The sequence below is a fragment of the Lipophrys pholis genome (genome assembly GCF_963383615.2).
Source record: "Lipophrys pholis genome assembly, chromosome: 16".
In the NCBI taxonomy this organism is placed as follows: domain Eukaryota; kingdom Metazoa; phylum Chordata; class Actinopteri; order Blenniiformes; family Blenniidae; genus Lipophrys; species Lipophrys pholis.
Window position 1 is genome coordinate 9652556 of NC_137634.1, and position 18965 is coordinate 9671520.

At 38.7% G+C, this 18965-nt stretch overlaps 3 protein-coding genes across 3 annotated transcripts in view; 1 reads left to right on the top strand and 2 right to left on the bottom strand.

Moving 5' to 3' along the window:
• The window catches only part of LOC308122171 (connector enhancer of kinase suppressor of ras 2-like), a gene marked incomplete at its 5' end in the record, with an annotated part of 35081 nt that extends 29209 nt beyond the window's left edge, over positions 1–5872 (top strand). The window contains 3 exons of the mRNA XM_080483848.1: positions 86–569; positions 4376–4575; positions 4656–5872. Of these exons, the coding sequence (XP_080339974.1) occupies positions 86–569; positions 4376–4575; positions 4656–4703 (732 nt within the window). The 3' untranslated portion in view covers positions 4704–5872. The remainder of the gene's footprint in view (positions 1–85; positions 570–4375; positions 4576–4655) is intronic.
• A 1813-nt stretch (positions 5873–7685) lies between these two features.
• Positions 7686–8627, bottom strand: LOC308121846 (olfactory receptor 52E8-like; the record flags this gene model as incomplete). Its single annotated transcript, XM_080483372.1, has 1 exon — positions 7686–8627. The coding sequence occupies one exon, from the start codon at positions 8625–8627 to the stop codon at positions 7686–7688; it is 942 nt and encodes a 313-aa protein (XP_080339498.1).
• Positions 8628–11737: 3110 nt separating this feature from the next.
• LOC308121847 (olfactory receptor 52E4-like) lies at positions 11738–12685 on the bottom strand (the record flags this gene model as incomplete). Its single annotated transcript, XM_080483373.1, has 1 exon — positions 11738–12685. One exon carries the CDS (start codon positions 12683–12685, stop codon positions 11738–11740), a length of 948 nt encoding a protein of 315 aa, XP_080339499.1.
• Positions 12686–18965: the final 6280 nt, after the last annotated feature.

The following is an 18965-nucleotide window of genomic DNA, read 5'->3' on the forward strand; positions in this document are numbered from 1 at the left end:
ATTTATCCTTTTCTTACAGGTGAGCTTGTTAGCAGTGTTTAAGATTGACTGCATCGGTTCACGTGGCGCTCTTCTCTTATTTTAGGCGAGTCCCTACCTGGAACCAAAACGTGGTCACCTCTCCTCTTCCGACACGTTCCAGTCTCGCTCGTCTCACGAGGACTTCCACTCCGAGCCTCAGGAAAGCAGCGGCAACAACGGCGTCTCCTCCGGGCAGAAGACGAGCGGCCACCGAAACTCGTGGCACGACCAGATGGAGGGCAACTCGAGGATGCACTACCTGCAGACGTTTCCCGTGGAGGAGTCCCTGCTGACTGAGGACAGAGACCAACTGGCGATGGAGTACCGCAGACAGTCCACTCTGCCGGCGCAGCGCAGCCTGCTGCAGGAACAGTACCGAGCCATGCCTCTGCCGCTCAGGGCCAGCATCGACTCGGAGGCCGGAGGGAAACCCCGCAGCTTCACTCTTCCTCGGGACAGCGGGCTTCACGCCATCCTGGCTGCCACCGCCGCCGCCGCCGATCAGAGGGAGCCGCAGCACTACCAGCTGGACCGGCCCAGAGACACAGGTCACACTCTTTGGATCACCTTTCACCTTGCAGAAAACACATGCTAACAAATAGATGAATAATCCTCTATTTCATCACGTTTTTTGGGGGTTTTGAATAAAATAATCTGCCAATAAGGCAAAAGTACATAGTTGATAGTACTTTAAAATAAAACTCTTGAATCATTAACTTGTGAAATTATCTAAATATCAGCATGTATTGAGATTTCAAGCAAACTATAGTTGTGGCTTGTTTTAGTCATTTTAACTCAATTGAATTATTTCATTAAGTCAAAATCACATTTCTAATACAAAATCTGCTTGGCCATATTGAAAACTTTTAAACAAAAATATGATAAATATAATTTCAGTACGAATCGTTTTATCCGATAGTACAAACTACATGAAATAAAAATATACTGTGATACAGACAAGCTACTAATCAAATTTAGAAGATGAGGTAGTTGTTGAACGTCTGGTCTTGGGAGGCTTGCTGCTGGGGATAAATGCTGTTTTTCATATTTTTCTGAAGTGTTTTTAGAGTTAGTATGCCCCTTCAGGGGACAGACGGTGGAACCGGTGATGTTCAGGGTGGGTGCGGTTCTTTAAAAAACCAGCTGTTGGGCAGTGTTAACTTCTTTGGGGGGGGGGGTCTGGGGTCTGATGTTCTGATGTGTCCTGCCACCCTCACCAACTGCTGCAAGTCCTTCCTGTTTTCCTCTTCACAGTGACGCATCGCTCCCAATTTCTAACAAATGTGCTTGTTAAGTCACGCAAAAATTTAAAGCATCATTTAATATGGTTAATATGTCTAGAATGAAAGTTTTGATATTTGGTAGAAACTCCCTCGACAAACCTGAGTCACACTGCTCCGTTTGAATCTCGGCAGACTGGTAACCTAGAGAATGATGAACTATTGAAATACCCAGTATGTGTCTTACCAGCAAAAAAAACCTAAAACATGAATACGTCCACAATTACCCTGTATTGTGCTTAAACATTTAGTTTGCACTCTATCTACTGGTATCTAGTAATTTTGAAAATGATTGAGCTGAAAATCCGTTGAGATGAACCCACTCTGAATGCTGGGCGAATCGAGCGAATACGACTGAATTGTTCAAGCACAAAATAAAAGCTGCAGGAGGCTTTTAAAGCAGATCAGAGAATCTCGCGTTTACAGTACTCGGAGATCCTGCAAGACGTGTGAGGACCTCTCTCCGGCTCAGTGCTGCATCCAGATCAGTGTGGGTTGTTTCTTCTTTATCTGCGCAGGGCTGAACCAGTGCGTTTATTTGTCATCGGTTATTTAATTTAAGCTGCTAACAGGCAGTTAGAGACAGCAAATGTCAGAGGTTGAATACTCGCTATTATTACATTATTGGATTGGAGTTGAAGCCGGCCCATTCGACGTCCCTCTAAGACCTCCAGGGGAGTTGTCTAAGTGAGATGAAATTTAGTGTCTTATTTGATACTGATTTATGTTGACAGACTCCCTTTCTCTCTCTCTCTCTTTCTCACACACACACACACACACACACACACGTTCTCTCTCTCTCTCTCTTCTGTCTCTCTCGATCGAGATGTCGTGGCGCCTCAGGGCGGTGTTTGGAAGGTGAAGCGAGGAGGAATCCTTTCAGCCCGCGTTAATGTTGAATTGTGAACAGGATAAAGAAGCGAGCCCGAGGGTCCTCTCTTCTTGTCCTCGTTCATCCATTGCTCCACCGTTTGTTCTCTTCACCACTTCCTGTAACGATGAGAGAGAGAGAGAGAGAGAGACGCCGAACAGGCGGACAAACAAAGCGTGATACATTTCAGAGCAGAGCCCCAAAGCTGTAGACATGCTGTCCAAAATACAAAATAGACAACTAACACAATGACAGCCCTCGTGTAGTGTCCATGACGTCCCAACAGAGGGCAGTACATGTAAACAAGAGACGAGAGGACGTTGGCAGTTCGTTGGAGGAGATGAGCTGTTTGCCACATTTCTTCTCTACATGATTTTTTTCGAAAGAAAGAAATAACAAAAATCAGGACTTATACCACAAAATATTAGAAATATAATAAAAGTTCATCCTGGGATGCTGTGAAGAAGACCAAACATATATATATTCATGAGAGTTCAGAAATACAGCAAGCAAATAAATGCATGTTATGCATGTACAATTTGCAGTAACTGATCACAATTACACATCTCTGCTTTTTGAATAGCAAATATGACGTTTTACTGAATTTCAACATAAAACTGAGTTTTAATAAAGATTTATCAGTCAAATGTGAGCAAAGATTACTTTCCCATAGAAGTAAGTGTGACGTACAGCTGAGAAGAAAATCGAAACTTTTTAAATAAGTGATTAGAAAAAAAAAGCCAAAACAGTTTCTATGTCCTGAAATTTGATCATTTGAAGAGTTCATCTTAACTTAAAATGAATAAAATCTAAACTTTGGGAGGTTTCACCAGGATTTTTGCTTTTGTTCGATTCATCTTTTTTACTCGCTTTATTCAGATTAATGCTCAATAGGACCTATTCCAGCTCACATCTGGTCACTAGACGTGTACAACGTGAATAAACTGTATTCATCCTGCTGCTTCGTACGAACAAATGAAGGCGTAAATATACGATTCAACTTTCTATGTTTATTTTTCTTGATTCCTTCATTGTATCTTCATGCTTTTATCCCCATAAGGTCTACTGAGTGGGAGGAAATCCTCTCATTGTGTGTCTCCACAGTTTCAGGGCAGGCTCAGAGTTATTTGAAGTTTTTTTTCCACAGAGTCTCTGAAATGTGTGGGATTGGATATAAGCTCATGGGAATATTGTTTTTTTTCATTTTTTTTTCATTTCAGGAGTCTCAAAACAAGAATTGTCTCAGAACAGACCTCTTTGTGCGTTTGATAAAGTCCGACATTATGTAAACAACAGCATTAGTCTTTCTCGCTCAGTTGTTCAGTGTTTATGGGATGAAACATCCATCAATTCACTAAATGTAGGAGTGGGAGAGTAACTTTTTTTTACTAAAGTTTTGGGGGAAACCCCTCAGACTGAGACGCTGAGATGCTCTGATTTAGCGTTTGTCCATTTTGTTTGTCGTTCGTGTTACTTGAGGAATCATTTGTGATACCGCCACAACTGTAAGCTTGACAGATTGCCTTCAGCCGTCAAATCGTCAGCACCGCCTCCTGGATGATGGTTTGTTTGTTCTCTTCACAGCACAGAATATCTGAAATAACTCAGCGGCCACGGTCTATCCAGAAAATTGTTATTAATACTTGAAAATTATCAACGGGCCACATTTAGTCTTTTTACCAAGCACTTGCTAGATTTGGTCCATTGCCATCTTGTTCTGTTCAGGGAGCACCAATATTAATGGATGTGTGGGAGGAGGAGGCTGCCTCCACTTTCACATGGCGGCGTCGCCACAGATTCAAGGCTGAAATAGTTTTCTTGAAACTCGTCTCTCTGAACTGCGTTAGTGCAGCAGAAAATGAAAAGCATTTTAGAGGACTTCTCTGTTTTCTTCTCATTCACGTGCATTTTTGAAAGAAGCATTTTCTTATCTTTGTTTATTTTCTTATTTCTAATTTCCTCTCTCTCTCTCTCTCTCTCTCATCACCAATAACTGAGAGCAAAGTGTATATATACCAGACACAACAAGCGACACGGGTGTGAACAGAGCCCTGCAGACACAAATCTACGAACGTCCCCCATCCAATCACGAGGAGAGACGGGACATAATTAACATGCCCGACATGCCTGTCCCACACTCGAACAACTACTGGCCTCGGGTTTATTTTAATGTAAATTTTAATGTTTGTTTCCTTGTTTTTAGGTCATGGGCGGGACTGCAGGATGCAGACAGACTCTTTGGTGGATTTGTACCGAGCTCTGGAGCAGACTAACCTGTCCACCTCTGCCGAGCACAGATCAGCCAGTCGCCTCGAGTACAAGCGCTCGTTTGTCCGCAGAGTCAATGACCCCCTGCTTAATGACAAGCTTCATCGCCTGCGGGTCCTGCACAGCTCGCTCAAGGTACACCATCATGTTTGACCGTTTATAGTTTTTCCTCGTGAGCACTGCCGATTGCAAACTAACCCTCTGATCGCTTACAGAATGTCCCTCTTCAAGACACAAATCGCTCTCTGGGATTTCTGGGGTAGGATCAGCGTTTCGATGACGTCTCGAGCATATCGCCTCTGCCTGTGCCTCACACTGCCGGCAGGCATCCCGCTGCAGGAGATAAAAGGCACCAAAAATCTTTTACCTTCTCCCCTTAACTTGAAACGCTCCTTCAGCTCCCCTCACCGCGCAGGAGCACAAAGACGTGACGTCCCTCTTTGCCCCATCTCTCTTTTCTCATGACGAGGGCTGTAACAACAGGCACAAACAGATGCCTGGCTTGATAAAAATCCCATGTAGGCTCACAGGGTTTATGGAGAAAAACAAGCACTTTGTGTCCGTGTCAAAGATTTGTCAAAGAGCTTTTTAAAGCGTCGCTCTCATGCATGGCCACCTTTCCCCGCTTCTGTTGAATCGTTTTGAACATTATGCTGGAGTTGTGTACAGCCGCTTATTCAAGGCGTTTTGAATGTACACAACATTTTGTTATGCATGTAAGACTCATGGGTACGTTTGGTCTCAGAGTGTACAGGGTGTTACGCATATATTGACATATATATATTTAATATTACATCGCAGCAACAGTGACTACACAATGTTTTGGGGTACTTATACAAATTGTAAATCAAGTGCTGTGCCTCAGTGATAGTGAATGTAAATTGTACTTTTTCAAGACACGAGAGAAGATAATGAAAGCAAGCTACTCCTCAAAGCAGAGGCACACAAATATAAAGCTTGGCAATAATGAACTAGTATTGTAAATTACAAAGGGAAAGATGAGAATAGTTGTCTATTTTTGTATGCATGCTGTCTACCTGATTGTTTGTAAAACAGTTTTGTATTTTTCAGTGCGTTTCGCTCCGGAGAAAACTGGTGTCATACTCTGCTCCCCCCCCCCCCCCCCCCCCCCCACACACACACACACACACACACCCCTAAACACACATGCAAACAAACCTCTGTAATGTATTTTTAATTCTTCTCATAATAACTGCCCAGCACAATTAAGTGATTTTTTTTTTTAAAAGTGTTCACCATAAAAAGAGAAATAGCTGTATTTATTAAGTGTTTAATGTGCAAGCATGCTTTGTAAGACTAAAACACATTACCATGCCATTTGAAATTGACTCACATTGCACACCTGTGCCATATTGTAGCTCCGTTACTTTTCTTTCTTTTTTTATTAAATAAAGTATGGTATGGGCACATGGAAGAGCCAGTTATGGTTGTTTTTTTGGTCACGATACACACTCCAGAATCGTACTATCAACATCACTACATGCATATTTACATATATATGTACTGTACATAATGAGGAGAGCAGAATATTATAAACACCTCTCAGTGTGATGCAGTCCAGTTCAAAAACAATCCAAAATACAACCTCACAAATGAACATATAACATGTATCCATCCCTCCATCCATCTATCTGTTTATAGCTTTATCCAGTTCAAATCAAAGAAATAAATATAAATTCAACTGGTTTCCAATGTGGAGAAGTTACAGTGGATAGTTTACTGCAGACCTGAATACGAACTAATCAGAACAAAAAACTCACAATGACTCAGTGCTGAACTTGTTTCTGACGTATTATTATTAAAACACAATGAAATTCTTTCTTATCTTCTCGATCTCAGACAAGTTAATAGCATCAATTCCAGTAACAATTCAGTGAAAGCCTTTTTCTCTCTTTAACAATTGACAAAAACTGTTGTTTCCAGTAAAAATTGCACTCAGAAATGAATGAAAGCTTTGAATTTATTGCCACTGCCAGTCATCTGGGTTCCCATCCAACAATGGATGCATGAAAGTCATTTTCCTGATAGTTGCATGATGGGTTTGCAGCTGCCCTTCACACATTGTTGATTCTTTCTTGAAAAGTCTGTGACACTTATTTCTCTTCAAATTCAAATGCATCCCATGTTTTATTTGATCTTTGTTTCCATCTTATTCAAGAAACCAAAGAAAGACCCGATTTTAAATCAGAGGACGCAAAGCTTTTTTAAAGCTGTAAGTATCATTTCTCTATGGATGATATCCCATAATAATGGCCTTTACATTTAAAATGTTTGGATTATTGTGTTTAATCATTGTTTCAGTGTCTTGAAAATAAGTTATGTCTCAGACGGGTTTCATTAACATTTGCAAATCCTACAAAAAAAAACAAAAAAACAACCCTTCAGACAACAAGCGAAACTCGTCAGTTAAAGTAAAGCAAACAAGAAACAAATATTTAAACACAGTCGAATCATAGTTTTAATACACAGCAATATGAACGTGTTAACAGATTATTGACACAGTATATAACAAAGTATAGATCAATAAAAAAGTGAAAGGTAACTCATTCACAACACTATAACATGTATTAATGTTAGAAAGCTGTTAAAAAAGAAAAAGTATGTCATTGATTTTTTCACCTGCAACTGAAACTTTCAGTGGGAAAAGAAAAAAGCAATTCAGTGAAAGTTAGACATTTCTTCCACATTAACATGAAGTATTTCTATTATTTGTTTAACTGTTCATAATTGTAGCTTAAGGGTAATGAAAAAAAACCAAAATACAGTATCTCAAAATGTTTGAATATTTCCGAAAGTTTGATGTTTTGTCATCTGTAGACCGTTTTTATTACAATCAGAATAGTTTTTTTCTTTTTTTAGTTTGTGTATTATGACTGTAGACATAACTGACAAACTAAATTATTCAGTTTTATCTCGATACAACTCCATCATACAAGTGTATATGACAAACATGATGTATTTCAATCTTTTGTTATTCAATACATTTCTACTTTCAAGCGAGACAACAGAAAAAACCCCAAAGTGAATACACTTCCTCTAATATGACGTTGGGTTTAGTGAGAAGCAAAGAGACTGAGTCTCATTATGACTCCTGCACGGCACGACATAAATTCAAGCTGGTCAGGGTTCAGTTTGAATAATGTGATTACTAAACAGGGAAAGACAGCCCCATGCGCTTAACAACATCATGCACCTTAAATGCAGAACAGTATCACATTTCTTAGCTACTTTATTTGCACTTGCCTGCTTTTTCTGCTGAAAAGCCTCAGGAGCCGCAGCCTGATGATCTGGATACTCAAACCGTAGATGATCGGATTGAGGAGGGGAGGGAATATCAAGAAGTAAAGAGACATAAACATCTTGGTTTGGTAAGACATGTGACTACTGTCAAATCGGCCCCGTGCTATTTCAAAAAAACATCCAAAGGAATAGTTAACAATTGACAACAGGTGCGGGGTACAAGTCCGCAGGGCTTTAAATTTGGATTCTCTGAATGTTGTCATGCATATCTTCAGGATGTGTGCGTACGAGTAAAAGATCATGATAAGCTGCGGCACTGTATACAAACCTACAGACACCAGCCCAACCACATTAACAATTGATGTATCTGTGCATGCAAGTCTTACTAATAGGTAGTTGAGACAGTACACTTTCTCTATGGTTCTCCTGCAGTATGGCAGCTGCACGGTGACAATTAAAACAATGACAAATGCCAGCAAAGGGTAAAACCACATGAAAACAACGAGTTTAACAAACTTCTCCGTCATGATTGTATGATAAGACAGTGGATGGCAAATGGCCACGTATCGGTCATAACTCATCACTGCCAGGATGGTGAATTCAATGATGGCGTAGGTGTGTATGGCGTAGACCTGCGCCTGACAAAATGACACAGATATTTCGTGTGAGTGTGACAGCACACTGACCAGCACCCCTGGCAGTAAGGCGGTGCCCCCATACATGCTGTTTAAAGCCAAATTACACAACAGCCCATACATTGGCTCATGCAGGCTTTTTTCCCGATAGATCACCCTGATCAAGACAACGTTTTCTGCAATGATGCTCATGTATATGAAGAAGAAAACGCAGAAGTACAACGACTTCAGGTCCTCCATTCCAGAGAATTCAGACAAATAAAAGGAGGTCACTGTAGTCAAATTTTTCATGTTGACGCCGGGTCAGTCCAGAAACCTGACATGAAAGAAGTTGTATCTTCAAGTGCAGCCACCGCTCACCTGACCCTGACTGCACTGCAGCCGTGTTTCTGCTGCAGTTTTATACTTCTTCTTCTGTGGAGGGGAGTCATGTGGTCTTACTCACATACCAATGAACTCACAGAACCTACAAGTGGATCTAAAATTGACAGATGAACAGATTTTATATATATATATAAATAATATCATTTTCTTTAATACTTTTGAAGTCCACAGATGGAACACGTTTTCCCAAAAGTATTAAGAAAAAAAGTAGTAAGAAGTTTCACATCTGTTAAAACTCAATGATAAAGTGGCAAAAAAACTAATTTCACTAGTTGAATGACAGTTGCACCAACGTTGATCCAGGTGAGTTCATGACGTCTTTTATTACATACCTTGACATTAAAAAATGATCTTGCAAGATTATGTAGAATTCTTATTATGCCAGTTCTTGCTTCACTTCTCATTAAGTATAATTGAAGTTAAACTTCCAGTCCAGCAAGCCATTTCTTTGGATTGAGTTTTTAAAATTTAAAATGAAAACCTTGTTTTGTTTTGATTGTAAATAATCTTATATGACAACTTCTTGATGCAAGCTGACTTCAGTATATTTCTTTACCCTGCATCTTATCTGTTGGATGTAAATTGGGTTTTGGCAGGGATGGGCTCCAGCTCTCCACTGGCTTAGTCTGGATTAAACTTGTAAAGAAGATGGATGGAAATAGTAGTTTAGAATCTGAGCAGTCGCTGGTATTAATTCAGAACAGCCTCACTGAATGTACTGTTCATTATGACAGTGCACTGAAAAAACTGGATTTCCTGAGTCCCATTACTGTGGCTAAATTCATTTGAACTCTTCCTAAAAGGAAGACTGCCCGATTTAGATATGATTGTCAGAATTAAATAAATAAGAAATAAATGGAACTAATTCCCTGTATTTTGTAAAATAATTTCTCAACATTATTGATGTGCCAGTCAATATTGTTTCCTGTGTTCACACTGATGTCAACGCTGAGGTCATTTATTCTCCAGGTACCACTGACAGGTTTGCTATGGTCTCATTTTGTTGACGGAAATAATTGCTTCCATTGGGATGTAACGTAATGACCACTAATGAGTGTGTTTGTCCACTGAGCTGATTTTGTTTCTCATAAGATACTCAAATAAATACAGTGAAAGACATGATGGAGACACACAAACCAATTTTAATGCAATGTGATACTGCAAACTTACTATATTCATTTAAAAGTACAACAGCAGAACATAATAAAATCAAATTCTTAATTTTTTTCCCGTTCTGATTGAATCGACTGCAAAATTATTTGTCACAATTGTGACAAAATACAACTTCCTCAGTCTAATACTACCAGAGTAATACATTATTTAATTCTAACTTTGGCCTTATGGTCATTCTTGAAATGTAAAATATTCACAATGCTGCTGAAAAATATAAATCCTGGATTAGAGAACAGCTCCTTTGGCAGCAATAACGGCTGATCAGGCCTGCACGGCCTTCATCAGGAATTTTGATGGATTTTTCTTCACATCTCTGCTTCAGCTGAGCCAAATTCTTACAATATTTTTGGAATCACAGCGAACCACAATAAACCACACTGGTTATTCGCTTCCTCTTTGTTTTTGCTTTGATTCATGACTTTGTAATTACTACATACACTTCGACCCACTCGCACCGCAGCAGCCCGTCTCCTTTCATGCTTGTTCTCTCTCACTTCTTCCTAACCTGTGAAATTAAGGCTCCACAGAAAAGTAGACTAAATCCTCCTTAACAGTTAATAACACACTTTCAACCTCAGTGTTTACACATTCTGGTCCAAATTCACTTTTTATTTAATTGAAAGCAGCAAAAATAGGGAAAAAAAACAGAGACATTTTTGACTGCAAATATTTTTTCCTTACACATTTTTGCAGCATCTACTGTAGTGTGATCCCAAAGTAAAATAAATCATTTAATCTTCTCTAAGTCCCCCCAAGAGCTGAAAGCGCTTGGTATATCCTCTTAATGTAGCATTACCGGAGCCAGTTGATTTAATGAAGCTGCGTGGCTCAACCAGACGCTACAAATATAATCACAGTATGCATTTTGTTTCTCCTTTTGTAGTTCTCTCTTTTAACCTTTTATAGGACACTCGCTAAAATATTTGAAAGTGAACCGTTAAACATTTCAGACAAGACTTTTTGAAAGTCACAATAACGAAACAAGTAATACCAATATGTAGCAGGTACATTTTAAATGACATATGTGTCAGAAAATAGAAAAGTAGCTGAAACTGCACAGATTTTATGATCCATAGCTTCAAAATGTCCATAAATTGTCAATATTTTCCTCAATGAATTTACGAGAAATGTTACAAAATGTTGTCGCCTGGCCTTTTCTAGTATTCCTGTCCTAAAGTGTAATATATCATTGACAACAAAGCTTGGTAGATATGACCACCGTGCCTCTTTTGTCACTTGCTTCATAGGTATTTTGATATTGTGTACTTTTTTTTTCATGTCTTAACAGATTTTAAGGTGAAATTCATCAATCGGGTCATGTCCTTATTTGAGCATGTTTTAATTTCCACAGCATCTAAAAGTACTAAAATGTTACCATCCTTCATTTCTGTTATTCAGTCACCATCTAATTTGTATGTTTGTAATTGCTTCCTTGAATTTTTAAGCTTATAAAATAAAAAAAATCATCCTCATCATCATAAAGTTTAAATAAAAGAAAGGTGACACACAATTTTTACTGTTCATAATAATTTTTAAAAGACTAAAATTAACAGTATTTTTCAGCAGAATTCATTATACAGATATAGATAGATAGAAAGCCAAACCAACATTTAACGTAGTGAGTACAATCGGCAGTCATCCAGTAAAAGTGACAAACAAAAAGAGTCAAAACAATCTGCAATAAACAGGTCTTTAACAAGTATTTTCTCCAACATAAGATATTTGATGTTCATATCTTAAAGTCAAAATGAGGACAGCAACTCTGTATTTTTACGTTTATGACAGCACCTTTATTCTTTATAAGAAAGAGTAATGTTGAATAAACAATTTTCCTATAACGGTACTTAAACTGCCAGCTTTTTTGGCAGAATCTTGTATTTGACGAACAGTTTCAACATGTAAACTCGTACTATCTGAGTGCCAATTCCATACAACACTGGGTTTAAAATAGGTGGAATGATGATGAAGTACAACGACAGAAAGCTCCGTGCCTCAACCGATACACGATTCATCTCAAATCTCGTATGGATGATTTCAAACAAAGAGCCGATGGAGTAATTCAACAAAGACAGCAAGTGAGGGATGCACGTTTTAACTGCTTTGATTTGAGCTTCTTTTGTCAACTTACTGCACACCTTTGCAATTTTTGCATAGGAGAACAGAATCATCACCAACTGGGGGACGATAAAAAAAGGCAGTATCACAAGTCCCACAATGCTTATGTAGGGTGCGGTTGAGCATGAAGTTTTGACCAGTTCCATATTCACACAGTACAATTTAGCGATTACTTTTCCGCAGAAGCTCAGCTGTAAGGTCAGCGAGTAATAACACCCAAACACAATCAGCGTGTACAGACCTGCCAGGGCAATAAGCTTGCATATTTTTGATTTTGACATCTTGCTGTGGTAATGAAGTGGGTAACAGATGGCAACATATCTGTCATATCCCATCAGAGCCAACACACAAAATTCCCCACCTGCATATGTGTGAAGGAAATAGACCTGCGCGATGCACCACTTCACACTGATTTCACGTGTGTTGGACATCAGTATCACCATAACTGCGGGCAACAAAGCAGTGCTGCCGTATATTTCATTGATGGATAACATGCACGCAAACACATTCATGGGTTGATGCAGCTCTGGGTTCAGGTGTATGACAGAAATGAACAATGAATTCAGAACTATAGCAGTGAGATACAGCAAAAAGAATACACAAAACATGCCATGCTTGTACTTGTCCATGGACTCATATGGAGTCATTTTAAATGTCACTGCTGTGGCGTTGTCCATGCTTCAGACTAATTCTGTGGAAGAGAACAGAAAGCATTTTAAAACAATTTCACATGATGGATGCTTGACATATTTTTCACTTTTAAAAGATATAGAAAGGAAAACTAATCGACTTATCACAATAAGAATACATGTTGTAAACGTTATGTATGTCATAATCATGCGATTAATTTTGCAGCACTGAACCAAAGTGAAGGGTTCAATAAAGCATTTAAAGCTACGTTGAAGACAGAGCTCACTGACATATCTCATGCATGTAAAAACTGTTGTACCTGACCATCCGCCTCTCTTTGCAGCTGAGTGTGCAGCAGAAGTTTGTGCAGCTATTTAACATGACTCTGGTGGGGCTCGTGTTGTGCTGATGTCCCTTGTTTCCATGACGACCAAACCACTTTACATCTCCCCGTCTAGGCATTCCTCCCTTCCATTAATATTGTTTTCGACACACTATTACACATTATTGTAGATAACAGATACTAAGCGGTGGAAGGCCTGTTGCCTCCTTGGCTTCAGAGGGTTGCAACAAAGAGGTGTGAGTCAGAGCATTATTGGAGCTGGATAACAAGCATTGAGGAGGCTGTGGAATGTTTGCACCAAGGGCCTGGTCCACGTCAGGAGGTGAGCGTAATGACCTAAAACCTCAAACTATCCTCGGTAATTCATTATTAATCCAACTATAAAATCCACCAAAGCAGCACCACCTGCAGGTGAATACAACCGTATCCCTTATACTGAATGCACTATAACCTTTTGCCTGCATATCCCCACTGCCTCTTCTGCTGTTACTCCAAACATCTACATGTTCTCCTTCACTAGATCCATGAGTCTTCTCTGAGGTTGCCCTCTCCCTCTTCTTCCACCTGGCAGCCCCAGCTCCAACATCCCTTGTCCACGATATTCACCACCACATCCTGGCCTCCCACGCTTTTCGCTAAATTGTTCAACCCTGAGCTGTCCCTCTCTAATCCTGCACTCTCTTCTTCACTCCTAACTAAACTGTTTGAGCTATTTATTGTCTGGTATCATCATGAGTGTTGATGTGAGCTAGACTTGCTCCAGGCCACACTGGCGCTTAAAGCAAAATTTGGCCCCATAGAAATGTGCACACAGTGTGCATGGTCTCGGGTCAGAAGTATGAAAATGTGAATAAATAACTACATTTCAAATTTTCTCCCATACAAACCCCCAGAACAAAAGAAGGAAGCTCGAAGTGTTTTGAAGTGAGCGTTTCTCACTCAGTATCTAGTAAAAGTAATTACTGAAGTATGATGATGCTGGAAGAAAACCTTCACTTTGTAAAAAGAGACTAAATCTCATAACTGACAGGATGTGAAACGATTTTTCACCTGAAATGTTTCCTCTTGAATTCCTCTTGAAGATAACAGCATTACACTGTGGCTAAATAAATAGTCATATAAATATATATATATATATATATATATATATAAATATATATAAAAAAAAAAAAAGTAATATATATAAATATATATATATATATATATATATATATATATATATATATATATATATATATATATTACTTTTTTTTTTTTTTTTTTGCAAGGTCTAAAGGTTGCCGGATGTTTACCCTCCTGGTTTTCCAGGAAATCGTAAAATGCCGATAGTGAGATGTGAACAGGACTTTTAATGCTTGGTCATTTCTGCACATGGAAATAACTGAGGACATGTAAGAGACAGAGACCAGACTCTTTCACATCACAGTAACTGTAGCTGCTTCCGTTTTGTTTAGTTTAGTGTGTGAGTGTGTGAGTGTGTGAGTGTGTGAGTGTGTGAGTGTGTGAGTGTGTGAGTGTGTGAGTGTGTGAGTGTGTGAGGTGCCGCTGATGTGCATGTCCAGAAGTCTGACACAAGTATGAACAAGACCTTTTATGAGTGCTGAAGCTGCGACTCAATACTGCCATCCAGTGTACCAAGGTGGCATTACTTCAGTCTTGCATACTGTCCCTTTAAAGATTTAGATGTTTAAGATTTATGATTTAATAAAAGTTAGGGATCCAGTTTCAGTTGAGGGAGGCATTGGGCCTAAACACACCATCCATTTAACATGTTTGCTCTCATGAATGTGGAATATCGGGTGTGTTATCCACATCAGGGAAACTCCTGGGAGGCATTTTTCCTAATATGCAAAACAAAATGATATTTACCATGTCTGACAACTTTTGACAACTTTAGCAAGTTGGTTAAAGTCGGCTCAGGATTTAGCAGAGATGTTTATCTAAAACCAGGCTGAAGCTCCAGGGATCGAGTTTTTTCAGTCACGACATCTAAACTAAGGGATATTTTGCCACTGCACATCAGACAGATTTTAATAATTCTTTTTATTTTATTCATTTCATTTGTATTTTTAGGTATTTATTGTGCTATACATTTTTGTGTACAGCACTTTGTGTTCTTTTGTGAGGTATTTCCCCCCCAAATCCAGATTCATTTGCTGTAACCATTTAATATGTTTCATATGGATCTAATGCAGTCGAGCTGAGAACAGTCGTCAGAGAACATACATTTGCTTTATTTTGCTGAGCAGCTTCTGGAAAAGGGTTCCCAACAATTGCAAGCAAAACATGCTCTTCTTGTTATAAAAAGCTAAAAATTAACAGTTTATTAGAATTGTAAAAGAACAGTGGGTTCTGTGTTCAAATGTTTCTTTAATTTTGCTTTTATCTCTACTAAATTTCAGAAGTCGAAACCTTTTGTGTCAAACATCTTCTAGTCAAATAAGCCAATATGTGTTATATGTTTAGAAATATATTTATTACCGAGGTCTCCAGAAAGAAAAACACGATTACGGAAGAAGAGAAGGTGCATTAGTGGTCATTAGTCCATTTTGTTTTTCGTTTCTTCTAGAAAGCAATTAGACGCCACTGTTTTCCTCCAGGTGAGGCCTCTTTGGACAGCACCTGGAGAATAAACTCCAGGGCTGAGAGGAAGACGGTAATGACTTCCCTTTGGAAAACACTGATGCAACACTGTGTCAACATATTGCATCCGACTGGCTCGTGACCTCTGAGATAATGCAACACACAACTGCAGCTCATTCACTCATCGGTTTCTTCATCTCATTTTTAATTTATGTCACTATGCACATTTCCACCGACGGCAAAAGCATGAACCATAGTAAAGTAGTTAACAATAATCAATGGGAAGTGAATACAAGTAAAAACACAGCAATTAAAAGCTTGACAGGCCACAGAAACATCGATCACAACAAGTTACATTCTTCATTTGAGGGAAGTTAATCCAACTATTCAAACCCCTAAACACAATTAAATACAAATCACACACATGAAATCTTTGTAAGCATGTTTGGTTCTATATTTCTCTGTCAGGTCCCTGATCACAGAAACCACTGCTGCCTGAAACGTAACATTAAAAAAAAAAGTAAATAATTGATTTAGATCATTAGTGAAATTCAATCAAACTTTTGTGTTGAAATAAGCAAAAACTTAACCTGGAGCACTTTGCTTCAAAAATGTTGCATTTTTATGTTGCTTTTGTTTGTTTGTAGTGATAATAATCCATATTTCTCATGCATAGGGAACCTTAAATACCATAGATGCACATGCATGTAGGCGCATGTGGAGAAACAGATTATAACTATTGTTATTGCAATACCAGCAGGGTGGATACAGTTCATGTAATCATTATCAGTGACAGGTTAAACTTCAATTTGAGCAAAACTATGTTAAAATGTGTTTGGCCATTATTGATGTGATTGTATCGTTTCCACCAGCTTCATTAGAGAAAACTATTACCTTCAGAAACTTTCACTGTTACTCTGAATCATCATCAGATGAACAACAAAAGGACAAACATTGGTCAGAGTTGTTTTGTAAATATAATATTGTCAGGAAAGTAAATACTAAAGTGAAAGAACAGATATCTGACAAGTACAAGTACAGTAACGTATTACAAATACGTTTTAACTTTGTTTTGAGCGGTGTATTGGAGGCACAGTTTGACACATCAAACCAAAATAGTTTTGAACAATAGAATTTAAACGGATTCAAATGCATCAGAGAAAAGTTTGCATGTATTTACCTTCCCACAGACACAAGCTGAATCACAGGAAATCACTGTGCAAGAAACCGCAGGACAGACTGGGGCTGGTTTTGTCGGCATGTTGTAACATTTGAATCACGCAAACTAATATGCGAACTAACACAGCAGGATGCAATAATACAATGGAAGACTTCTCCCCTGACGACACTTCATCTATGGCCAAGTTTAACTTTAAACAAGCTTCCAAACATTACTTTCCAGAGGTACATTTTAGATTACACCACAAGTTATTTTAAAACACTGTTTGGATTGGATCCTTTCTTAGAAACTTCTCTTTGATGCTCAGGTGGAAAAAAGAAAAGAATGTTAAGGCTAATGATGTTCAGTAAATTAAATCCTATCACAAATGTGCTTTATATCTTACAGGGACGTGGATGAGGTAGTACATGGGAAAACTCTCTCTCTCTCTCTCTCTCTCTCTCTCTCTCTCTCTCTCTCTCTCTCTCTCTCAGCAGAAAGTAAATAGTATAGGAATGTGCATGTGTTTTAAATCAGACAGGAACAAAGAAGCAGTTTTCTTGGCCGTGCTTGTCTCTTTTCTCAAGTCCTGGTCATGAGTTTGGCACTGTGATGTGATTTTCTTAAATGTAATTAAGAAAGCCATGTTCTCCTAAAGATGCTGATAATTCTATCATTTCAAGCCCAATGACCAGTATGCTGTTGCAAATTATCTTCACTCCACCCTCCGGGCCAAAATACACACAGACCTGGCCTCGAGCCTCAGTTTTGGAGCAACACCACCAGAAGCAAGAATGGTTTTCTATCGTTTGGCTCTTTGGGCCCTTTTGGTTGTCTTACTATTTAATGGTAAGTGTTTGCATATTTTTGCTTTTCATTTCCTCAGATTCTTGAAACTCTGTAGGGGGATTACGAACCTTGTTTTTATCTTCTTCAGATGTAGTTACTGATTGTGGTTAAATGTGTTGTCCATCTGTTACAGTAGTTGGAAATGAGGCTGCATCCTTCCCCTGGTCTTGTCCCAGTCTAAGTGGAGTGTGCAGAAAGGTTTGCCTCCCAACAGAGCTCTTCTTCGGACCTTTGGGTTGTGGCAAAGGTTTCCTGTGAGTGTCAATGTCTATTTTCAGAATGTGAATGTTCTTATCAATCTACTATTTAAAACCTATGTGCATACATATGTACATCCTCTCTCTCTCTCTCTCTCTCTCTCTTTTTTTTGCATCCTTAGGTGCTGCGTGTCTCATTTTCTCTGAGGAACCTCAGTTGATCTCCCTCTGCATCCCATCAGACACACTGGACGACTTGCAATGCACCAGAAGATGAAACCCATCAGAAATGCGGACACAGGAGACTTTATTTCAGTTTTCTAACTCTAATGTAACATGGCACACCTATTCTTGTAAAAATGACTGCTTCTCATTTTGGGTCGCACTTCACCGATTACAAATTTGGGTGTGTTTGTTTTTTTTTTCATTTGTGAATCATCAGTATGTAGATCGTTCATCTACATGTCTCCCTTATGACCGTAATCTTAGTTTGCTTTTTGTTTTGAGTCACTTTTGGTAATTTATCAAAACTAAGTCCTAAAAAATGATTTGTGTAGGTAAAATACTAATTTTGATCTATCAGATGTTAGAAACAAAGGAGGTGCTTAAAGTGCAAGATGCACAGACTGCATGCTAAATAAACTCTTATAAAGCAAAGTCTGTTTTCCTCTTCTTAATGGAATTTCTTTCAGTCTTGCGCTTACTCGGATATGGTTGTTCTTTTCCAATACACTGAATGTTTTCTGAGGAGGATGAACACAAAGTCACTGCCATTTGGAATTTCAACTGTGAAAGAAACAAACAAAGCTCTCTGTTAAAAAGAAAAAGATAAATATGAAAGATAGATATATGTGGAAAATAAAGTCTGATTAGTTCATTTTCGTTTATTTCAATCACATATATTTAACATTAATTAACATGACTATACACGAGGTATATCTTTCAATTTGTCTGAAAGTTAAAAGCATATCTGGCTTGAAAATCAACATCAAATTAAATTTTCTCCCATCTGTACGTAGACACAACTTTTCAAAACACTTTTACCAGCTGATTTGTGTCTATTATCAGAAGGGCCATAGTTTCTATGGACTCAAACTAGAGGAGTTTAGGGAGCCAGAGCCACTGGCAACTGTTAGAGTGTCCCGACTCTAAGATGATTGGTTAAAACTCCCATCGAGGCATTTTCGATCTTTGTC